The sequence below is a fragment of the Pholcus phalangioides genome, unplaced genomic scaffold (genome assembly GCF_987345545.1).
Source record: "Pholcus phalangioides strain wild (caught in Gottingen) unplaced genomic scaffold, Ppha-v1.0 ptg000015l_1, whole genome shotgun sequence".
NCBI classification, from domain to species: Eukaryota; Metazoa; Arthropoda; class Arachnida; order Araneae; family Pholcidae; genus Pholcus; species Pholcus phalangioides.
Window position 1 is genome coordinate 105,812,305 of NW_028301608.1, and position 25,374 is coordinate 105,837,678.

At 36.2% G+C, this 25,374-nt stretch overlaps 1 protein-coding gene across 1 annotated transcript in view; it reads left to right on the forward strand.

Moving 5' to 3' along the window:
- Positions 1 to 21,401, forward strand: part of LOC149077274 (lateral signaling target protein 2 homolog) — a 61,088-nt gene extending 39,687 nt beyond the window's left edge. Inside the window, exons 2-13 of the mRNA XM_089245047.1 lie at positions 5,410 to 5,556; positions 5,721 to 5,852; positions 8,724 to 8,873; positions 9,363 to 9,415; positions 10,655 to 10,744; positions 11,294 to 11,383; positions 11,484 to 11,585; positions 13,611 to 14,816; positions 15,172 to 15,323; positions 16,682 to 17,065; positions 17,908 to 18,011; positions 20,787 to 21,401. Coding sequence (XP_089101173.1) covers positions 5,410 to 5,556; positions 5,721 to 5,852; positions 8,724 to 8,873; positions 9,363 to 9,415; positions 10,655 to 10,744; positions 11,294 to 11,383; positions 11,484 to 11,585; positions 13,611 to 14,816; positions 15,172 to 15,323; positions 16,682 to 17,065; positions 17,908 to 18,011; positions 20,787 to 20,921 — 2,745 coding nt within the window. The 3' untranslated portion in view covers positions 20,922 to 21,401. The remainder of the gene's footprint in view (positions 1 to 5,409; positions 5,557 to 5,720; positions 5,853 to 8,723; positions 8,874 to 9,362; positions 9,416 to 10,654; positions 10,745 to 11,293; positions 11,384 to 11,483; positions 11,586 to 13,610; positions 14,817 to 15,171; positions 15,324 to 16,681; positions 17,066 to 17,907; positions 18,012 to 20,786) is intronic.
- The last annotated feature ends 3,973 nt before the right edge of the window (positions 21,402 to 25,374 follow it).

A 25,374-nucleotide genomic window follows, 5' to 3' on the forward strand; every position in this document is an offset into this window, starting at 1 on the left:
ATGTAAAATTTTTTACAATTTTTATTTGTTGAATTGTGTGAAACGCAAGTTAATGTTACTATCACTGTTTTTGAATTTACCAAAATGTACTCTTTGGAATTTTTATCTCACGTTTTACAAAAAAGACAGATCTTAGATTTTTATCTTTTGTTCTAGTCTTTTAAAAACATTCCAATATATTTCTCTGCCATTGACTGCTTATTAGAATTTCTCGAACCGACTTCAGGAGGAACTACTGAACCTTAGCATGGGCACAATATTATCCACAGGTACCTCATTTTTGGGTAATCACCATCATTGGGCACCCTTTTTTCTGTTACATTTTCGAGTTCGTTTGTAATCTAGATCTGGTACCTTTTCTCTTTTGCTTCTACGGTGGATCAAAATACACAGTTAATCCGAATGTGATCCATAAAGACCTGCACGTTTTAAGTTCGTGTCCTTATTCTCTTGACTTACTCGGTGCCTTCTCAACGCATGGGACCACTCGGGCTCACCTTAGGGCCTTAAATGCTGAGAGGCCCTCGTGACAATTAGACCTGGTCACAATTTTCGAGAAGTATGCGAATTGGAGGACATATTTTTAGTTAGATGGAGGCCTCGGAAAAATCACTTTGTCCGGGAGCCTATCAAGAGCGTATACAGGATTGGCCTTTCGTGGGGTGCACAAGGAATCTATCTAGAGAAATTTGAGTTACTAACCTTCAAAAAAGGCATTTTAAATTAATAGAAATTGATTTGATAACATATAAAAGTATTTTCTTCCTGTATTTTTATTTCTTTTGCGAAAATATATTTAATATTTTAATCATCTTTTGGACTGGGGGGGGGGGAGGGGATGGGCGGAGATGTGGGGCCATTGCCCCCCCCCCCCCCCAAGCAATAATGACCGTGGCCTCCCAGACTCTTCCAAGTCTATCTTCGCCTATGCACTTGCCTCCTAAGCCCTTACCTGTGTGATCCTCTGGGGCCTATGATGTTAAGAATGCCCTAGGCTTACTTTATGGCAATTTTGCGGCATCTCATTCCAAAGACTCAGCGTTAACGTGATCTTTAGTTTGCCGAATTATTAGCAAGGCCCGGATGTTGTTGCCCTAAAAAATCTTGAAAAATGACTTTAAAAGTTGCACTAAAAACTTGAAAAAATGCCATCAAAATAATAAAACAAAGTTCTCTTGAAAAACCGGTTATGTCCAAAGAGAAAGTTTTGACCGCATCAAAAGCATATGCAAATTTTTTCTCAAGTTTTTTTTCTCCTTCGATTTCATCAAAAATAACCATTTTTCTAATGAACGAGTTATAATTGATGAATCGGTTAGGAAACTGGTGTTATGGCTCCCCACAAGGGTGGGGCTGACAGCTCTCCAGCTTGACGTGGGTTTGATAAGATTTTTATTATGTTTTGTTTCACTATTGAGAGACCCTTGAAAAATCTGACCCGGGGGGGGGGGGAATCCTGTTGCTAGATGTTGGGGCCGTGACTGGCGTATTGGGGGGGGGTATATTTTTTTGCCGTAAAAAGCGAAAAATGAATCCCCCCCCCCCCCCAGAGAAAATACTGTGCCCCTATTGTTAGGAAGCCAAAAGACATCTATTATATTTTGCTTAGAAATCCAAGCATATTTTTTCATTAGTGCTCATGCAATCAGTATTCATGTAATTTTTTTAATCTTTTCCATTGTCAAAAACATTTAAAAATTATGAAAATGCCGAAAAATGACCCAAAACTAAAAAAAAATTAACAGTGAAAAAAAGCAGTAATATGCAAAAAAAAAAAAAAAAAAAAAAAAAAAAATTCAAATTTCATCAACACATCTGGGCCTTGATTATTAGTTTCTCTAGATCTGAGAGTTCAATATTTTTGCTGTGGCATAGCATATGCCTGTAACCTTGTTTTAAAGAGGAATTTCAAGATACTTTTATTTCCAATATGATCTTTGAGGATTTTCTACTTAATAGTCGAATGTTTGGAAAAAAAAATTTACATCAACGAAAAATACAATAACTTTTTGTGGTGCCCCTTTTCCTCCTAATGCCTTAAGCACGTGCTTATTTCTCTGAATGGTTAATTCGGGCTTGGGTATAATCGCGAGAAGGTACGGATCTTCATAGATTTGGTATGATGTCAGGGGTTTTTGTGGGAGAATTTGTAGAAGCTGTGTCTTGGAAAAATTTGTTTATTCTTCCCTCTCACATATTCCATCAATTTATTTTATGAATCTGTCTGTATATATGATACGATAATGTGAAATGTACGATGTCGGTGAGAAAGATTTGGATTGTAATCATTTGATCATTTTCTGCACGCGAGGGCTAATCAGACCGGGACCCACAATTTATTGCCGATTCCGAACAATGAAATGCACAATGTCGGCGAGAAAGATTCGGATTGTGCAATCGGTGAAAATTCTTTCCTGCAGTTAAAATAATTTGGACATTCTGCATAGATACAATGGAATTTTTTTCAAACCTCGGGAATAGGTATTGTTCGAAATATGAAGAGCCGGAGAATGAGATTTTAAGCATTTTCTATTTAATGGAACTTGTAAGACAGATTTTTCAAAGCCGATTCGTGATAGATGGATCCCTCTAAAAAGAAATATGTATTAAAAATAGCTATCTAATATTGCGGCTCAGCTCCAACTGAAATTGCAAAGCAATATTTTCAACAAGTATTCGAAGTCAGTTCCCTGAAAAAGTAAACGAACGTTCCACGGTCAAACCGCGGCTTTGGCCCATGGGACGGATTTATATCTGTAGCCTGAGTTAATCTCTATAACTTGCATTTAATTAGCTTATCTGGGAGGGAGTATTACCGTTTTTGCTCCAATCAAAGGTCCTGGAATTCCCTCATTTCCTCTGCATAGGCGTACTCAGAATTTTCTCGGGGGGGGGGGGTGTTGTTTCCAGACTTTTTCCTATTCTCCCAGACTTCTTTACGTTTTTTCCTGCAAAATAACATTATAATCTTGACTCGGAGGGGTTAGAACCCCAAAACCCCCCTTTGCGTACGCCAATGTTTTTCTGGCTGCCGATCTTTCACTGAACTTCAAAGCTGAAAAACTGTTATGTGGTAATCTATACATCATCCCCCCCACCCCCATTCTAGAAACACGAATGTGTCAATTTTCACTTTTTTTTCATCAGCTGGTTGTATACCTTTTTTTGCTATGCAAGTTGTGCCTGATGCTCGAATGTGTATCCCTGTTGAAACACATGTTCAAAACATTTTAGGAAAATAACTTCTGTGGAGTAAAATGGGTAGAGAGTGAATATTGGAACGTCATTTCCCACGTTCCTCCCCCCCCCCAAGACATTGCACATTCGTGCTACCAGCATGGGGGCGGGGCGGACGATATACCATATATATTGCTTGTCGAGGAAATATTTTATATGCCATTTACTCTACTCTCCGATTAATAAATAACATTCACCGAATTCCTCAAATCATGTGCAACCCAGCACAATGGTCCAAGTGAACGTTGGGTGATAGTCTTCGGGATTGATTACATCAAATCGAAGTCGGGAACAAGGGTAAAAAATATCTCTGTTATAACGTTATCATAATACATGTAAAAAAGTATTGCACGTTACTGGGAGAAGTTTTTTCCCGCGCAGTGGGTCGAAATACATTTGGGGCGCGCACAAAAAAAACAGTGGATTAGTGAATGAAGTATGTGCGTAACGTCAGCGCCCCCACTGCGTTCCAAATGCTGTTTGAGACAAAATGGGAATAACGGATAGTACTTACATTCGATTTTGAAAGGCTGACGAATAGGACTGCTGTCCCGAATTGAAATTTTATAGCAAAAAAAAGATGCGGTGGCTTCGTTGAAACTTTTTTTCTCGATCTTTGCGTGTGATTGTGGCATTTACACTCTCTCACACTGCGCGATTTTATTCCAAAAAATACTTCAGCCGTGATCTTGTTTGAACTTATTTTTTGTATAGGAACTTGTGTGTGTGTAACGCAAATTCATGCAAACACGTTCGAGGAGATTGAAATGAGATACTCAGATACTTGTTCTTAAAATGGGAACATGAATCATTCCCAACAGGATTTCAAAGAATTTCACTTTCAAAATGATCGTTCATATCAAACTAATTGTGAGGTTATCTGATTCTTTACTTCTATAAAGTAACTTATACTTATGAATGTCGGCTATGTTAAATTATGAGACTTAAAGTGAAAGTTTGTGTTTTTTTTTGATATCCTATCTCAGTGTTGCAGCTGTTAGCAGCACCAGTTTCTTATGTATCAGCAATTCTGAGAAAAGTGCTGGTGACGTATGTCTCGAGTAGAGAAAAAGATGACATTACTCAAAGAAACGTGGATTTTGTTTCCGGCGTAGCAGGGCTTGACGAATCAGTGAAGAATTTTGGGGGGACTAGCGGACTTTTTTTTTAAGAAAACATTCTCTTTGCTGGTCCAAAATATGATTTTCTACTTTTCTGGGACTTATTGGCCTCTTTTTTTTATGTTTGTATACATGCCGATATAAACTTTGAAAATTTTGTTTTGGCTTCAGACACCAATTTAATAATCACACACAAAACTATTTATGCGCCAATACCAAATTTTTGTTTTTCGTGGTGCAGTCCAAGTCGGTAAGATTACTACGCCTACAGTACCAAAAGACGTTCAGAGGTGTCGGGAGTTTGATGCCCGATTCGTCCTTGTCAGAATCTTTCCTGAGGTGGAGGTACAACAGAAATAGTGACAAGATCACACTCAATACTTTGCTACCGCAGGAAGTCCCCACTGAGGGGTTATCGCACCAAACTCTCGGCAAGATGTATGAAAGAGAGAAAATGTCGAATACTGCTGTTCGGATTCATCAATAAGCTGTAGGTCTCGGTTTAGTAAGCCCTCATGTGCAGCAAATGACTGACGCGACAAAAACGATCAAAACTATCGAATACCGACTTTTTACCGTTGCCATAGTGAGCTGGCGCCTGGGCTTTGCCTGTAAAATAGATTCCTGTAAAATAGAACAGTGATACTCCGATTTACATCAGTAGTTTGTTCCCAGACTGATGACGTAAATCGAAGTAAACTTTTTCAGTGGTGATTCTCATCCTCTTCAGGAGCAGAAGGGAGGTAAATTTTGCAAATTTTCTTTATTCATTCATTATTTTTTTGATGCTATCTCCCGCGAAACATTTCTCTCTAAGAATCTGACGTGGAAAGCTTTTAAGTTTTTTTTCAAAATGTGTGTAGTTAAGGAAAACATTTTCGGGATGAGAAGATGTAATTGCAGGGTTATGTAAATCGAGGTGATATAAATCAGGGTATTACTACATTTTTAGCTTTTCAGATACACTAATTATATTGAGTTTGATACAATTCAAAGATTTTAATTAAACATTTTTTTTGATTGAGTATTTTTTTTTTTTTTTTTTTGACAGAAGGAGGACACGTCAAAATTGGCGATGTTCTACTGGGCAGATGAAGAATTGACCATGGTAGCTACAGAATTGGACAGTTTTGATGGCAGGACTGATCCAGATAGATGTTCTGTTCTTGTTACTCAATTACGTTTATGTCAGGACAAAGTAAGTTTTTTTTAAATTACATAAAATGTACAGGGTTTTTCACCCCCCCCCCTAATATTTTTTTCTTAATGAAAATAATTCTATTGTTACTTTTGAAAATTCTACTGTAAATGTTTTTCACAGTCACTAGGAGCTACTTTATGCCACTTGTTATTTTTTTCTAGGTGTTGAGCATTTGTAACGAAATAATGGATGAAGCAATTCCTCATATGAGAGCAAACAGAGACTTCCGTGCCAAGTTTCCGGATGATGTTCTCCATGAAAATCTAGCTGGCCAGTTGTGGTTTGGTGCTGAGGTAAGTGTGGATTTACTTTTGTAGCATTTTCATTATAAGGTAAATGAGGGTACAATATGGCCATACTAAGCATCAGTGATTTTTGCTAAGGCGTGTACGATAAATTCGGAGAAACAATGTTAAAAAACACTTTGAAGAGTTGTTAAAAGAAAAAAATAATGATCCATGGTATATCTCAACGGAAACTATAAAAAAATATTTTTTTCAAAGATTCTACATCTTAGCCATATTACCAACAGGTGAAGGTACTATGGCCAATGAAGTACATTAAGTCTTCAAAGTATGTATCTGAACATTAACAGCCATTGTCATGAGAATTTATTGATTTGAAAACATTATTCAACTAAGCAAAATTTTTAATTAGTACATTTCTTTTTGCATTTAATTTTTTTGTCCAGAAAATAAATTTGGTAAGCTTTAACTAATAATGAATTTAAAAAATTGAAAAATTTTAAAGGGAATTAAGACAGAGTTTTCAGGCAAATAAATTGTTTTTCCTCCTCCTCAGTGAATAGAAATTGGGATGAGGGGAGGGTTCTAGAGACCTGGTCACATAAAATTCCTGAATATAGCATACCTGGCCATAAAACCAACCTGTCATATATCCTAGAGAAGCCTACATGACAGACAGAATTTTACCCAGATTGAAATCACAATGAATGTAGTTGAAAAAACATTAAAAACTTCACATCATGATTAATGAACTAAAGAGGGTGAATAATTGAACCTACAAAGAAATACAAACATATATATATATACTAGGGGGGCTCTGCACCCCCTGCCGCCTTTGGCAGCCAACCCCCCCCCCCACTTCTCTTCACAACTTATCTTGTTTATTTTGTCCCACTTCATCAGCATGCTTTATTTTTCACACTATAAATTAACCACAGAGGGGCCCTGAAAAGCTAGTTTGGGGGCTCGCCATCTAAATTCCAGCCTAAGGGCCCTACTGTAGGATATGGGAGTCTCTCGGTACATGCACATAACATGGTCCCGATGGGTCAAATGGGTCCCAATATGTGCTTGAGTTAAATGAATACTTGACCCAAAATCGTAACCGACTTCCGTAACACAAAAACGTAACAGATTTCCGTCACTCAAAAACTTCACCCACTTCCATCACTCAGTTGCTTAGCAACAGGCCCTTTTCGAGTTTGTGATTTTATATTATAGAGTAGATATAAACTGAAGAGCCAAAAAAACTGGTACAGGCATGCGTATGCAAATAACGATGCTGAAGGAGCATGTACCCCCCTACCCGTATATTCCTCGGAATATTCAGAGGAGAAACGATGCCACGTTATAGCGACCATTCTGTAACAACGACTGGTAGGATAAGTCCCAAATATTTTCCTAGAACGACCATCATAAACTGAAGAGCCAAAAAAACTGGTACAGGCATGCGTATGCAAATAAAGAGATATGGAACCAATCGGAGTACGGCGCTGCGGTCGGCAACGCCTATATAACACAACAAGTGTCTGGCATAGTTGTTAGATCGGTTACTGCTGCTACAATGGCAGGTTATCGAGATTTAAGTGAGTTTGAACGTGGTGTTATAGGCGGCGCACGAGAGATAGGACATAGCATCTCCGTGGTAGCGATGAAATTTGGATTTTCATGTACGACCATTTCACGAGTGTACCGTGAATATCGCGAATTCGGTAAAAAATTAAATCTACGACATCGCTGCGGCCGGAAAAAGATCATGTAAAAACGGGACTGACGAGAACCATTAAACGTGACAGACGTGCAACCCTTCCGCAAATTGCTGCAGATTTCAATGCTGGGCCATCAACAAGTGTCAGCGTGCGAACCATTCAACGAAACATCATCGATATGGGCTTTCGGAGCTGAAGGCCCACTCGTGCACCCTTGATGACTGCATGACATAAAGCTTTACGCCTCGCCTGGGCCCGACAACACCGACATTGGACTGTTGAGGACTGGAAATACGTTGCCTGGTCTGACGAGTCTTGGTTCCGATTGCTTCGAGCTGATGGACGTGTACGGGTATGGAGACAACCTCATGAATCCATGGACCCTACATGTCAACAGGGGATTGTTCAAGCTGGTGGAGGCTCTGTGATGGTATGGGGCATGTGCAGTTGGCGTGATATGGGACCCCTGATACGTCTAGATACGACTCTGACAGGTACGTAAGCATCCTGTCTGATCACCTGCACCCATTCATGTCCATTGTGCATTCCGACGGACTTGGACAATTTCAGCAGGACAATGCGACACCCCACACGTCCAGAATTGCTACAAAGTGGCTCCAGGAACACTCTTCTGACTTTAGACACTTCCGCTGGCCACCTAAATCCCCAGACATGAACATTATTGAACATATCTGGGATGCCTTGCAACGTGTTGTTCAGAAGAGATCTCCACCCCCTCTTACTCCTACGGATTTATGGACAGCCCTGCAGGATTCATGGTGTCAATTACCTCCAGCACTAATTCAGACATTAGTCGAGTCCATGCCATGTCATGTTGCGGCACTTCTGCGGGCTCGCGAGGGCCCTACACGATATTAGGCAGGTTGTACCAGTTTTTTTGGCTCTCCAGTGTATATCATAAGAATATAACAATGTGATTTTCTGAGGGACACATCTGCCTCAATATGGCAAACTGGCTCAAAACTATGCATCATCCAAGCAAAAAAAAATTAGGTCATGTGACTAAACAAATAGATACGCATCATAAAAGCCCAAAATTTCAAATTGTGCTTGAAGTAAAAAAAAAATGCAGAAAATTGGTCATATTATCAGATACCTTACATAATTTTATTTCTGTTGAATGGTAAATAATGTAGCTTTTGTGAAATTTAGTACTCATGGTGCATTTCTTTTTATTTTCTATTCTCAGTGCCTTGCGGCTGGTTCGAATATCATTCACAGAGAATTTGAAAGTGCCAGTATGCGACCATTAGCTAAAGCATTGACCAGAGCTTTGGATAATGTGAGATGTTTGCTGAGGGCACAGTCCTTGAAAAATTCTCAGGATTATTCAGAAAAGGTTTGTGTGTTATATTCTTTTTGGTACATTGAATGTTATGTTTCAAAAGTTTTTTTGGTATGTAGCAGCAGGACTGGTTAAATCCTAGTTTCCCAGTGACAATGAGACTACATTTTTTTATATTATTGGCTTGTAAAATTTTTAATGTAAAAATTTTATTGGGCCTTGAGTGCAGAGCAAAATTTTTATAATTTATGTCAACATGTTTCCTAAAATGAAAGGAGTGACTAAGCTGGAAAAGTTGGGGAAAAAAATCATTTTTTGGACTTTTCTGGGGGGGGGGGGATGTTTGACTCGTAAGAAAATTTATGTGTCAGCCAAATTTATTCATTTGTTAAGGCAATAAAAATTGGTGGGGAAAAATATCTTAATGTTTTAATTTCTTTCAATGTAAAATTATAAGTTTTTTATTTTACATATTTTTCTTATGTGCCATAGGTTCAAGAGAAAAAAACAACTAAAATTTATTTTGCTTTTTCTCCTCCACAGGTCAAAGAAGCACTCAGGATATTTGATAGACTTTTTGCAGAGTTTGAATTGTCGTAAGTATAAAAATCTTTATGTATTGCATGCCTTGATCATTAAATGTTAATACAAATACAACATAAAAGCCCACAACAGGGAAAATGCCCATCGAGATGACTGAAATAAAGATGCCATAAAAAATGGGGATGTTGAACATAACAAAAATACAGAAACCCAAAATAAAAGCAATTATCATGAAAAAACTAATATACATTAAAATGAAACTAATGGTTATATGATAAAATGAAATACACTACCCATAAAAAAGTTATGGTTGACTTAATGTATTATGCAAACAATATGGTTTAAACCAGCTTGAGCATGACACATATATATAGGGTGCACGTAAGCTGTTTAGAAAAAATTTGAAGGGTGATATTATCTACACCAAGTCAAAAAATATTTACAATTGAATCCATGGTTGCAATTCACATTCCCCCTTGTGTCTACAAGAGGGTGCACCAGTCTTTCATTCCTCAATGTGAACCTTACAGTAACACTCTTGGACATTATTTTGAGGGGCGTGGTAGCCCAGGTCGATAAGATACTCGCCAAAAGTACCAAAGGATGTTCGGAGGTGTCGTGAGTTTGATACTCGGTTCGTTCTTGTCAGAAAATTTTCCTGACACGGGTACAACAAAAATGGCGACATGACTGCAGAAAAAATTGTTACCGCAGGGAGTCCCCGTCGAGGGGTTGGTGCATCAACCTCTCAATGAGTATGAAAAACAAGCCTGCTGTTCGGAATTGGCAATAAATTGTAGGTCCCAGTCGAATTAGCCATCGTGCGCAGAAAATGACAGTGGTGCGATAAAAATGATCGAACATTATTTTGAGCATGTCCTTTGAGTCTTTTGCTGATCTCCACAGGATTGTGCAACTTATGTCTCTTCTTTATATTTCACAGTTGAACTTCAGCGTGGAAGAATGAAATCATAACACACTATATAGTGATAATGATTATGGAAATGAATGAGAAATTAAATGAATTTAACAGACAATTTTAAAATTAAAATTGACTTAAATTCATTTAATTTATCATTCATTTCCATTTTGACTGAGGGTTTTGAGTCAAAATATATCAAGTTGATAATAAAATTGATGAAAATAAGATAAAATTTTCAACAGCTGGAGATGTTATAATGAAAATGTTAAGTATTTTTTTATTTTGAATGACTTGTGCATCAACATAGTTGTGTAATAGATTTGTGTGAGAGCTATGTAGGGATGAAAAATTTTTTTTTTCCTCACCACAGTTACGTCAGTGCTATGGTTCCTATAAAATCCTCTAAAGAATATCATTTACAGCAAGAAATTGTGGTTTTGTTTTCAGAAACACTCATAAGGTGAGCAATATTTAGAACATATGACTTTACATTTTTATCAACCTCTGCTCAATTCATCTCTGGTTTGAGGGACAAAAAATCTTATTTTTTGAACACTTATCTTCATCATGAGATATATTGTATTTTGACCTATTTAAGGAACCCCCCTGATTTTTTGGGCTTAAAATTTGGAAAAAAGTTAGAAAAGATATATCACATAACATCCATGTACTATAAGAAACCCCCCCCCCCCCAAACCGCACTGTTTTTGGGACCCAACTTTTGGCCAAAAAGGGTTCCTTATATGTTTTAAAATACAGTAAATATTTTAAAATTGTGGAGAATTAACAGGCAGCACAGCTGAAATTTCTGTGTGCCTAAGCTATGCTCATGATGGGCTAGAATGACATATCACGTATGCTTGGGTAAAGCCAGAAAAGGGGTTATTACTGTTATGCGCATTGTATTAATTGTGGGGTTTTTTAATAAGGGCCGGATGAAATCTTTTTGCAGGCTGCATTCAGTCTACATCCTCCTATATCCTTGTTTTAGCATTCTTTTACTTCTTAGGGGTCTCAAACTGGGTTTGATGGAGCAAGAAATGGTAGATGACTATGATCCATCTTTGATGTTCACAATACCAAGACTTGCGATCGTATGGTAAGCTCCTCAAAGTCTTGAAAAAAATTGTTTTCACTCTGCATTCCTTTTTTTTTTATTTGGTGTTATTATGAATCAATTTCTTTTTTTTTTAATGCAGGGGTTTGCTGATTTTTTCCGAAGGTCCATTTAATGTTGATCGAAATCCTGAAGACATTTCAGAACTGTTCAGGCCATTCTGTAGCTTATTATCAAAAATACGGTAAGGAATAGCTATTGAAATAGATCATATGTGTATAGCTGATGGAGCTCTTGTAGCTGTAGTCAGTTGAAAGACAATTTTTTGGGGTTTGGAGAAATTGTCAGATCATTTGCTTATTTCTAAATTAAATTTTAAAAAATCCCATTTTATAAACTATATCCCTTTCAGACCCTGGTGCTATAAATGTGTGGGTTGCTTTTTCTTACTACTTAACCATGCACCTTGTATACATTCCTCTATGGAATTTTAAACAAACTTGTACATGCTGGAATACACAGACATGTGTTGTGAACATAACATGAAGATAGTTTCTATGTAATGCTTGTTATTTGTGGTGCTGCCATTAGTTTTTCTAAGCTGATTTTTCTTACTGTAGAATTTTTTCTTTTAAGCTCAGGAAATTTAAGTCCTGAATTAAGGGATAGGGATTAAGTTTTGAGTTCGAAATATGTTGAATATGAACTTGTAGGGGGGGGGGGGAGACTGCTTTCATCAGGGCAGCACTTGAACTGAACTTTTAGGATTGTTCTTTAAGATGTCTTTAGGAGAAAGTGCCTTGAGGAAAAATGTGATTTAGTACATAAAATTTAGGAAGAAAATCCTGGGAAAAATTGTATAAGGCGATGAATACACTCTGCATCATCTTGGCTAAAAAAATGTTGAAAAAGTGAATTATTTTTAGGTGAACTATTTTATTATATTTGGGAAAAAACAGCGTTAAATGTGGAAAACTGTTTTTCCCACATTTAACACTTTTTTTTCCCCAACTTCCCATTATTTGAATCCGAATATCTCGGTGAATATTGCACTTTAAAACACTGAAATTTTTTTTTTTTTTTGGTTGGCATCAGTTGAGACTGGGCAACAACTTTCTAACAGGGTTTATGTTGGACACTGGGACTGTATAAAAAGTTTTAATAACTGTACAGCCCCTTGAAACATGACATATTTGAGTACTACACATTCAATTCGAAACAAGGTTCAGAAGCACAAGAACTGCTTCAACAGAAAGAGGACAAAGATCAACAGTGCTTGGTTTCCCATCTTAAAAATGATGAGATTGAAACCCAAGCATTATCCAGAGCCCTTAAGAACAACTTTGGCCAATGGGGGAAAAATCTGGCTCAACAGACCAATCCCAACGAAGCAGTGAGGCTCAAGCAGGGAGAAGGCAAAAGTAGTAGCCTTTTGTCCACCGTTACGTAATTCTTGAAAATGTTCACCATCCGTGGGAACGAAACGTTGAAATACGAAAACTATACATCACGCCTGCCAAAAAACCCGAAACCTTTAAAATTGAATTCTAATATACCTCTAGGATCAAAGGTTCACCAGTAAAACGCTATACCCCTTTTGCTATGAGCCCTGTATATGTCCATTCATGCCTTTGCATATTATACTTGGTATCATTTTGAATTTAATAAAGCACTAGTGAGTTTCAAAGGTCATACCTTGAAATTATTTTTAATGTACGACAACCCTTTAAGCGAAGACAAGGATGGGGGGAAGGGAAAAGATTTTGAGTGAAAACTGTTTCTATCTACTCGCACAAAAACATCCTCAAAGTTAGATTCTTATCTCAAATCGGCATACGCACCTTGGCAAGCCAAAGAATGTTTATATATTTTCCGTAGAACTTCCGACATAATATGTCAGAAACATTGAACAAGATAATATAAAATTATTTCGTAATGAATAAAAAATAACAAAAAATGTTTTTTATATATCTGAGGTAGTGTTTTCATTGATGTTAGAAACAAGGTTCATTAACATTATTGTCTATGGGATTAGTCACAACCGCCAATTATTGACTTTATATTTGAGGTGTCATTACAACCAAGGTCCTGATAATTGAGTTCAACTGTAGATAATTTGTTTAAAGATAATTAGGCTTTCATCGCTATGGTCAATTAAAAATTTTTTTTGTAAAATTGTTTTTAGACATAAGTAATTCAAATTCTTGAATTGGAAAATGGGTACTTAAATCTTTGGATATTCATACAAATATTTGTTCTTGTATTCTAGGGATCTGTTATGGACACTTACAAGGACGGAACTTGGCACTTTAGAAAAGATGCTTTGTAGTCAAGAAGAACCCAAGATTGATGAAGGTTCAAGTGATATAAAAGATGGAGGTGGACCAAAAGATCCATTTGACAGCACAGAAGACTATATCAACAAGTTTTGCCTTAGTCATAACAGTTGCAAGCAGTTTGTTCAAGATTTCTACATGTATAACTTCGGTACTCAGTTGGATGAAGAGTGCAATAATGATGTTGAGGTCGATGCAGACGTGTCATTTCCTTCAAAAAACTGCAGCAGCAGCAAAGCTAATTTAGAAATGAGAAACATACAAAACAGACAAGGTTATACGTTATTGTCTACTTCCCAGGAAGATAATTTTGACAGACTTCCTTGCCAGGATAGTTCAGACTGCACACTACCTATCTTCAATGATGCAACACCAAGCCAAAATCCTGAAAACTCACATTTCTTGCCGAAAGTAAACAAGATTAAAAGAAAGCATTCAAGGCGTGGCATTTGTAGAAACGTTCAATCTGAATTGACTAGATCTTATGAAGAATCCTCTAGCTGTGATACCTCGGAAAAGTACAAGAGTTGCACATTTTGCGCTAACCAGGCTGAACAGCCTATAATGTCATCTCCAACTAGCGCTGTGTCACTTGAAAGTCGCCTCAACCAGCTACACAGTAGTTGCAGTTGTGGTCTCGGTACAAGTTCTCCACTCAGTGGGCGAAGCCCATCAAGGACACTGATGAGACAAGTGATGAGCAGAGTTGAGATTGTGCCTGCTGGTCACCATGGTTACAGCTCATCCCCAGATGGAAGTCCTAGGGCATATCACCATGGTTTATTGAGCCGATCTTTCCCAGCTCCTCACCACGAATATACAGACGTGTTGCAAATGCCTGAGCAATTGCAATTGCCAAGGGCTGCTGTTGCTTCCAGCAAACGGCGAAATAGAATTTCGTCTCCTTGTAATCATTCTCTCAGGATAGACTGTGATATTGCTTCACCTAGACTGCGTTATAGTAGTCAATGCCCATTAGATTTCCCCTCGTGTGGGAACTATAGCAATCACTGTGACAGTGAACCCTTAGCAATACCATCGAGTTGTTCAGAGAACAAAAGTTGTGATGCCACTTATTCATCTTGCTCAAGTTGTCAGAGCATTACGAGCGTTTCAAGCCCAGAATTGCATTCCACAAGGTTTGTGCTTTTGTTTTTTTATGTTGAAATCTCAAAAAAAAAAAAAAAAAAAAAAAAAAAAAAAAATATATATATATATATATATATATATATATATATATATATATATATATGAAATCATTTACAATATGAATATGTTCATGTAAACAAATATTTTTCTCAAAGATTAACTTGTTACATCTCTTTGTTCCTGCAGCACTTTTTTATCAATCAAACTTGCCAGTACTTCAAGTATTTTTGGTTATTGAAATCAAATGACATAAAAACTATTATTAATCTTTGTAGCAGTGGATGAAGATATAGGCCACACTTTTTGATACTTCTCTTGACTTACTTTATAATTGCTTATTTTCAGCCCAGAAACAAGCTCTTATAATTCAGAGTGCCAAGATGACGAGGAGATAGCCTTAGCTCTTCAAGCTGCTGAAATCGCATCACGAAACAGGGTTCGTGCTCGATTCAAAAGTAGCAAGGACTTGTTGCACAAATTGTTTGTTTGTATATCAGGTACATATAGATATATTCAGGCTCACCATTTTCTAAAATAGAAAATTGTTCTAATTGTGCGTCAATTACGTGCATCAAATTTCAGGCTTTGCGAATTATTGAGACATCTTGGCAATGGGAAGTCTAGCAGCAGACTTCTGACACTCATTCAGGTTCTAATCACTAATGCAATTTTGAACTTCTCCTAATGTTAGATGCATCTGGAAAGTTAGTCCTAATATCCCGCTCAGGAAATATTAACACTAATCAGTCATCCCACAGCCCAAGAGAACTTTGATATATAACTAAACATTAATCAGTTTGAAAAAGCCACAGCAGGAATTGAATTTTGGAAAAAAAATTGCCTAAAAGACTTTTATTACAAAAGCTAGACATGACATTAGACTTTCGGTTTTTCAGTGTTGCCATACAATTTTAATTTTAACATGACAAAAAAATGTTGTAGCAGCTGAAATTTTTTTTTGTACCTCTGCAAAAGAATACTTCAAACTTTTGAGATTATGCAATACAGGTATCCCTTGCTTTACACAATTTCTCTGTAACATGATTTTGAAAGTTTATTTTAGAATTGCAACCAGTAAAATTTTTGGCCTAGAGGTTTATGAGGTTTATGTTAATCCTTAAAAATGGCCTTGCAAATTAAAGATTAAGTTGTAGTTAAAATGTCAAAACCTGTTGGATTTCATGATTTAGATGAGACAAATGTGTACAAATGCTCAGATCCAATTTACCAGATCCCACTAATCAACATCTTCTGATAACATTGACAATGCTATCAGAATTTTGATCAAAGAAAAAGATCCCAATGAAACTAGAATTTTTTTATTGGCAAGGGACATTTAGAACTCTCTGGTAATTATATTATTACTGAAGTTTTTATATAAAAGACGAAGAATGCTGCTTGTCACCTTAATCCCAACTTTCATTAAAAAAAACCATTATCAAGCCAGTTGTCACACCAAACTCTTTAGGAAAGAAAGCATCCACACTCACACTAGAATCACAGACGTACTTAAGACAAAAATAAAAAGTGTATTAAAATCATTCATGTAGCTTAAATTTACAATATTTATTTAAAACTTCGAATAATCAATTCATTAAAAAAAAATTTGCTGCTGGAAGTTTGGTTTTTATTTTTCTATCTTTTCTGAAGAAAACCTCTCTATCTTATCCATGCTGAATTTAACTTTATGTGATTTTGTCTTTACATGATTATTTTGCTGAACCAATTAATCACTTAGAGTGACTCACTTAATCACTCTATTACTGAATTATTCAACAAACTTTTACAATTTTTTTTAAAATTAAAAAAACTCGAAGTTTTACAACGAAGTTTCTCAATTTGTATCTCCCAACAGGTATTGCTGATCAACTGCAAACAAATTATGCCAGTGACCTGAGGAATATCTTGAAGAGTGTGTTCGACATTAACTGCAGCTTGAACTTACAAAACAACTCTGAGCTAGAGAGCTGTAATCCTTTGAGAAGTGCTGCTGATCAAGTACCTCATGCAACCGAAAATGAAGTATCTGAAAATCTACAAAACACAGCGGATTCTTCATCTCCCAGTCACTTAAGCATTGGTACATTTGAAGTTGTTCCTGAACAGGTCTACGAACTTGCTGAGGATGACAGAGATCGCAGCTCTGTTGATAGCGCGGAAGAAGCTATGCCTGACAGTCCTGCTACTCTTGTTATCACCGACTTTGGTGAGGACAATGGTAGTCCAAGGAGTGACTATGGTACATATAAGTTTTATAATTAAGGAAATAATTGGAAGAAATATAAAATTGGAATTTTTATAGGTGAGCACCTCATGAAAATGTGTGGTCATTAACCAGGTTTTCATCACTTTAACAATTTACGGTAATCACATACAATTCATCAATAAAAAAATTCATAGCTAGGAAAATTCACTGAGAATTAGTCACCCATGAGTGAGTTGCCAAATGATTGTGCATGAATATGTTATCGAGTGAGTGACCAAATAAGTTGGTGAATGAGCTAGCAGAAAAGTGAGTTACTATATGAGTGATTGAGTAATCCAATGAGTGACTAGTGATTAGGTGAATAACAGTAAGTGAGTGATCAAATTAGTGTGAGTGATCAAATGAATGTGAGTTACAACTGAGTGGGCAAGTGAATTACCATACGAGTGGTTGAGTGACAGTATGAATGACCACCAATACCAAACATAGCCCCCACTCTGTCCCTTGCGAGATATAAGCGGACAGTATGAATGACTGAGTAAGTGACTCATACACATTCGCCTGCACACTTATTTTCTCATTCACAAACTTCTTGACTCCCTTGGTTCACTCACCTGTGATACCATTGAAAATATTTTATATTTTTATAAAGGGTGGTTGATGACGTAAGCATTATCCAAACACCCCTCCCCCCTTGTCATCAAAAGTCAGCAAATCGCAAACCTCCCCCATCGATGCTGACGTAATACTTGAATGGCCCCTTTACAAGGTTCAACTTCATTGCTTTATTTAACAGCAATATGTACCTTGAACATTTGGAAATATTCTGATTATGAGATAGCTCCCAAGAATCTTTATCTTTTTTTATCTTTCAGGTCCTCCAGCATGGATTCCTGATGACATGAGCTCACATTGTATGGCATGTGAGGTTCCGTTCACTTTATTGAGAAGGCGCCACCATTGCAGAAATTGTGGAAAGGTGTGTTGATATTTTTGTAATTTATGAGATTTGCAGATGATTGATTTCTCTCACACGTGTGAAAAGATTTACCATCTCGTACAGGAAGACCTCAGAAAACCAAATGTTTTCCGTACCACTAGACTCACAAGACTGGTTTGTGGGGGGGGGGGGAAGGAAGGAACTATACTAGAAAATTAACCATATATTAATTATTGAGTTCAAGTTGTGTGAGTGGGTTAGTTGCTGACTGAGTGATCCTTAACTTTTTTCAATAATTTTTGAATATTTTAATATTTCAAAACATGATATAACTCTATTATATCTTAAAAAATATTATAACAAAGATTATAAAGTTGAACCTATTAATTTATTTTTATTACTATTTAGGCATTCTGTATGTAAAGTATTCTGTGCAAATGACTTCTCTTGATGTGCATCAGTGTGAAGGAAACTTGGGACTAGGGAATTTTTCTATATTCCTGATAGGATTTCAGTGTTACGTTGCTTCTAGGTTTTGAATAGGATCAACAAGTGTGTGTTGCTTTAGTTTATTGCTTCAGTTGGAAGCACGATCTGATTATGAGATAGATGATTTTTCTGAAGGGTTCTAACCAAGCTTGTTGATTTCAATTAAAAAAAATTCATGTTATCCTAGTTATGTGAAATCACTATTTCTAATTAATGAGTTTCTTGTATAATATTTTGGAATTCTTGACATCCTATTGATGAGAAAGGTCCCTCAACATGCCATACACTTTCATCTGCAGCAATTTTTTTCAACCTATAGACAGGATACTATTCAGATTCCAGATGTTTATTAAAATCAGTTATGGGGTAATTATCATTTATGAGTTCTCACATTATTATCAGCTGGCGTTTGTGTGTAGTTTTAGGTTGATTTTGTGGCGTCTATGAAAGGGTGGGGTTTATTTTTCTCTGCAGCATTTTATTTTGCATCAGCTAAAGCATAAGTTCATTCTGATTCACACATTTATCATAAATGTTATTTCTTGTTTCACAAATATATGCCTGGGGTAATTTTCATTCTCCTCTGAATTTGTGTCTTTGTGCCATTTCTACAACTATCAATCATTAGCATGTGGATACAGTATTTCCACTTTGCAGAACAATTTATCGAACAAAATAACAAAAAAAAAAAAAAAAAAAAAGGCAGACCTGCTGACTGATATCTACAGATAAAAATGAAGGTCAACTCTCATAAATGGGAGATTATACCATATTAGATGCACAAAGGCTATTAGAAAAATGTTGACTATACAAAAATCAATTATGACGATGGTTATATGCATTATATTGTGAATGTATTCTAAAATACATGGAAATACATCTGTATTTCTAGGTATATCGGTTCATATCCCTGTTGTTAAGAAAGATAATAAAGCCTTGGTATACAATAATAACTTAATATTTTAGGAAAAGTCAAATTGTAAGCTTTTGGTTTATTCTTAAGATATGGGAGCAGAAAGAATGTGCAGGGTCATGCAGACCCCGTCTGTGTCTCTAGTGCAGATCTGCCAACTCTCTGAATTTAGGCGGGCGACCAGATTTTTCATCCTTCCTCCTGCTCTTCGAATTTCTTAAAATTTCTCTGGATTTTGACAGAAAATAGATTTTAGGCAAGCTTTCACGTTTTCGTGATGTCAGTGACTGCCGTCGTCGTTAGGGAAAACACCCATAGAGGACAGCCGTGGTCATTTCCATCGAGCAGCCATAAAAAAGTCTTGGTGACAGCATTTAAGCAACTGGCAAAGATGTGACTTTGCTTACATAGCATTTATCTGCAATCATTTATCAGGGGCATGACCTTGGTTGCCGAAATTCCCGTATAATCATTATTGTATTCCATTAACAGTCTTGCGGTAAACACAAGTTTTCTCGTCAGCAGCTTTGTATTTTGAAGTTTTTTAAATTGTTTCCTCTGATTAAAATATGTCTTCAGAAAGAAAATATGAAACTTTAGGCAATATACAGCTTTTAAGAGTTGGTATACCCAAGATTATCAATCAATGACAGCATCCATGAAAAGAAACACATGTGTTTTATGAACAGTATATGTAGATGTGATTTCTCTATTCGGCATGAAAAGACTGACATGGAATTCATATTCTGCTCGGGGGCAATGCAGAATCTGCCTTGGTGGGGGGGGGGGGAAATTGAACTTTTTCTTAATTGATTTTAAAAAAATTTGTTTCGAAAATTTTTTTTGGATCGAGTCTATGAGTGCCGGGGTGGGGTTACCTCCCCCTCTGGAGAAGAATCTCCGGATTTTTGGATTCCAAAAGTTGGCATGTCTGCTAGTGTTAAACTAATTCATTCAAAGTTGTCTTATGTTTTCATTTAATGCTTGTCTGAGGATGCTAAATATTCTTTACTTAATACAAACCTCCTCCTCCTCCCCGAAAATTTGTTGAAAATGTTTCATAGTGGATTTTAGATATGAGGGTGTTGACCATGAAGTTCACACTTTTGGTGCAAAACACTTTAAATTATCTTTATTTGAAATTGGATTTGATTACAGAGCAGACATCTTAATTGGCAGGAATATTTATTTCTATACACAGTCACATAAATGCAAATGATATATGAGGGAAAATTTTTACATCAACCTGCCAAAAGCACCATTTGAAATTTTTGTCCAGATGAAACATAAATTTTCTATTCTGTTCCGATTCTATAGTCAAAACAGCCCTCATTTTTGAAATGGCCCCTAATGTATTTCAAGTTGAAATAAAATTCTTAGTGTAAATTGACAAAAATAATTTTTTCTTTCAGATATTCTGTTCTCGATGCAGTTCTAATTCCATACCGTTGCCCCGGTTTGGTCATATGAAACCTGTCAGAGTTTGCAACCAATGTTTCATGTACCAACTCACTAGCTTGGTCATCCAACAACAGCAGCAGTCGTGACATCTCTATTGTCACATGGACGTGATTGATGGGATGAAAGCTCCTCCGTATGTGTTGCTTGGGGAAGAGTAAGATGCTAGATGTTTGCTCTGCAGTTCGAAGTCTCATGGTCTTCCTTCCCTATTTCACTCATACAAACTATAGAATGTATATGTTAAACACATCTCTGGTCACACATATTGTGATGTCGTACTAAATATGAAAATAAACAAATATCAGAATCTTTGATAAAAGAAAATTTATCGATAATCAGGGCTTTATATATATATTAAAAATGGTGCTGGTGTTGAATTGTTGTAAATTTTATTCGTGAATCGCAATGAAATTTGCCTGGTGTGTGTGTTTGTGTGCTTATTGGAATTTGTAAAATATTTTTCAATGATCTTGAGTCAGTGTAAAAAAATGTTGTGTATGTGTTCATGTTAGCGTCTGTTGTGATCTGTGAACCCATTTCCATAATATATTCCTGTTGATTTTGAATTCATTCAATCAAAGTTTGTTTTTTGTTCACTTATTGTCTTGATGCAGTTGACTTCAGCTTATAGTGGAAGTAGGTATAATGGTAGGTCTTCACATATTGATATTGAAATATCAGCATGTGAAGAGCAAATATTTGATTATTTTGATTCCGTTATTATGCAATTGAATGTCATGGCGGAAGAAAAGACACTACTGTGTTTACTTAAATTCAATAGGCCATGAATCTGAATTGAGATTTAGACCAATGGTGCAGTGTCACTGCGAATCAAACAAATAAAACTGGTATGGTGGTGTGGCTCAGCACAGCGCACATAAATGAGCCCATTTCTCTGATGCACAAATACTGAGCGAGATCTTGTTTATCTGAGTGTGATATATGCATGTTAAGCAATTTGCTAAAATCACCCACTCTGTGATAGTACCCTCCTTCCAACAGGCTTTGGTCTTGGTGCTACACATTACGGTTGGTCTGGACCCTGTTTAATGTGCACCTTACAAGAGTTTGAAAAGTTTTTAGATAAAAAAATTCTATTAATAGCTTTACTTGACAAATTCCAGGTACCAAGTTGCCACAGTGACCAAGAATTGACACTGAATAATTTTTATTATGCATAATAGCTGAATTGAAGTCTGAGGACAGTACAAAATTATTGAAATTATGTCAGTATGTCTGCTAGCATAGAAAAATTCTTCTAGCAGGGATTATTCTACCAGATAAGTATGAAAGAATCTGTTATTGTCGGGGAGAAAAGTTCCTGGCACTTATGAAATTTTGCTGACACCTGAATTTGATTTTTATTTGTCAAGCCCCGATATACATGGTGAGGAAAAATATGATTACATTTGGAATTCATTCCCAACGAGGCTGACAGTATTCTAGCATGCTGAGGATTAACCAGAACAAGGATCTTTTTCTGAGAAAGTTTTCCATTGTTTATATTCTGCATACCTGTTGAAAACTGTTTCATGTTACTCTTGAGTCAAAAAAGCTGAGGGTAAAAAACTATAATTGCATTCTTGAAGTGTCTTTGAAAAGTACCATCGAGAATCATCATATAAAAATCTGCAGCAAGCTCCATTTTGTAAGCAAGAGGGTTGCATCTTCCCTTCCTTATAGGGCTTGTAAGAGGAAGTCATTAGGTTTAAAAATTGTGTTTGACATTGTACGGTTAGCAGTCGCATTTAGTGACACCAAGGCTGAGTTTGATTTTGAAAATCACGAAAAACTTGTGCTAAAGTTTAGCAGTATCTAAAATTTTTTTAAATGCTGTACGTGTACTTGTTTTTTGCGAAATAGAGTGCGCGAATTGAAAGAGTCCTTAAAGTTTGTTGCAGGTTCAAACATGCATCCGGATAAACAGGAAGTGCCTAAAAGTTTAATTTTGGGATCAAACATTCATGTTAGATTTGAGTAAATACAGCATTGGATTTTATAATAGATATATTTTGCCATATTTCAAATATTTTAACATTTTCTGATATCAAAAAAATCATTAATCGCAAAAATCAAATGTCTTCATAATTTTTCCCCTCGAAAATTACTAAATTTACTAGAAATTCCCTAATCTATATCAGATTTATGATGAATGAATTTAGACAAAGAATGATTGCTTCATTATATTATAATGATTGTATATCGTTTTACTTTTCTGATTGTGAGTATTTAAAGATTTGATATGTATTTCGTAGGAAAATTATAGCTTGATCGATAAATATGCAATAGTATGAGCTGTAACTCATACACTCCAACAGTTATCCTTTTTTTTTTTTGTCATGAGTGGAATGAATCTTTATTATCAGGAACGGAATGTGTAAATACTGTATAAGAAGAAAAAAATCTTAAAAAGGAAATCTGTGATTAATTTTTGTTTAGTAAATGTGTTTGGTCTGAATTTAGTGATTGATACGGAGTGATTTGATTCACAGGTTGTACCATTAAAAAGTGTTATTTTAATGGTACCAACATTTAGAGCTGAAGATTGCACAAAAATGTCTTAATTTTGCAAAACATATGCATTCAGTATCACAGCCTGCATTGTTCAGTGTGTAAAAGTTTGTTTAAAAGCTTGTTTAGCATCTTAAAAAATAAAAAAAACCCATTAACACTAGGACCAATACCGGTCAAATGACCAGAGCTTCATTCTGACTACATCTCAAAATTTTCATAAATTCTATCATGTTTAAATGTACATTTGAGTGTAGGTAAGCAGTAAAATATGAATAGACTGGTGTGCAAAAATTAAGGACAAAGCCGAAAAATTGAAATCAAGTATTCTTTATGGATAAAAGCAGATTTAGTCAGACTAGCGATTCTAGATGCATATGCATCTGGGAAGAGCGAGGAACACTCAATAACCCTCCAACATCATTAAGAGGAACCAGTTTAGAGGTGGCAGAGTTCTTGTTTGGGGAGGTATCATGCTTGGTATCCGTACGTCTTCCAAGGTGGTTCATTCACTGGTTCCGCTATTGTAATAAGGTTCTTCTTTCTTACGTGCTGCTTTTTAAAAGGTGCTATGGGTCCTTGGTTCCTCTTCATGGACAATGCTACACCTCAGTGTACAGCGGCAGTTGCAGAGCTGTTGAGAGAAGAATGGAGAGAGTCAACTTTCTCGTCGATTGGCCGGCAATCTAAATCTAATTGAACACTTTGGGGAGACTCTTGGCAGCACATCGCCAGCAATGATTCCAGAGCTGCGATTGGTGCAACAGGAATGGGCAGCAATGCCTCAACAGCTTGTTGACAACCTTACACTCAGCATGGGCAGACGATGTAAATCCTGCATAGTAATCAGGAGTGATCATATCCCTTACTAAAGGCTGGATTTTCTATGTCACTTGGCACGTTGACGTTTCGGTCTTCTGTCCAATTGTATTCAAAGCTAATTTTTCAATAAAGTCCCTTTTTTTTATCCTTTGGATTTATTTTTTGGAAAGATTTGTTTACTTTTCTCATGTTCTTATGTCTTGGGGATCTTATGGTATCATATCTGTGTTGATTTGGAACACTTTTGCACGATGTTACATTAGTAAAACCACCTCGTCCTTAATTTTTGCACCAGTGTAATAGGATGTTTCAAAATTAAATACGTGATTTTATTAAGTGATCACATTGCTACTAGCTTTCAGATAAGTTTCAGTAATTTGCATTGCCACATTTTTGGCGAGACTAGTATTTGTATTTCATCAGTAGTCTGTTAGTAAGGATGCTTTCAAAGATGAATCGAGAAAACCTGTAAGGAAATTTGATGTCAGAGTTCGATTAAATATTTACTGTGCATGCAATGAAAGTGTCTATACACTTTACCAGTCAAATTGATCAGTGTGTTGGTCCTTCTAAGTATAACTCCAAATATCTTGGAGAATTTTATTTTCAAATCAATGGTAGTTGGAGTACTATGTTTCAGCAATCTAAACTATCTGGTTCATTGTGAAAATTGAGCGAGAAGATTAAAAACGGTCAAAATGATCATGTGGTCCTTCTAGTATTAACTCTTTACAGCTGCAATCCAGAGATATCTTGGATATCATCCCCACCCCCGTGTTTCTGTATAGTTGTACAGTGGGAACTCGTTATAGTAAACTTGAAGGGACCTAAAATTTTGTTTGTCCTATCTGATTGATGTGAGAACACCTTTTGTAAGATGGACTAAAAATTTCGTTTGTTGAAACCCAAGTGTTTTGCTATAGCAGAGTTCAATTACATATTATAATTACAATATTTTATTAGTTTTTTTTCCGAATCACATTGACTTTATTTAAATAAATATTCATGTTTCTCATGAAATTTATGATAAGCAAAACATTTTATTTCTCGCCAACTCTGCTTATCACAAACCTCCGGATATAACAAATGAAATTTTTAGTGCTGTCCCGTCACGAGCAGATAAAGGCATTTCCAATCAAGAAGTGCGTATATAGTGAAAGGGGAGAAAACAGTACTCTCTCTCATCTCTACTTCTATGCCACTAAT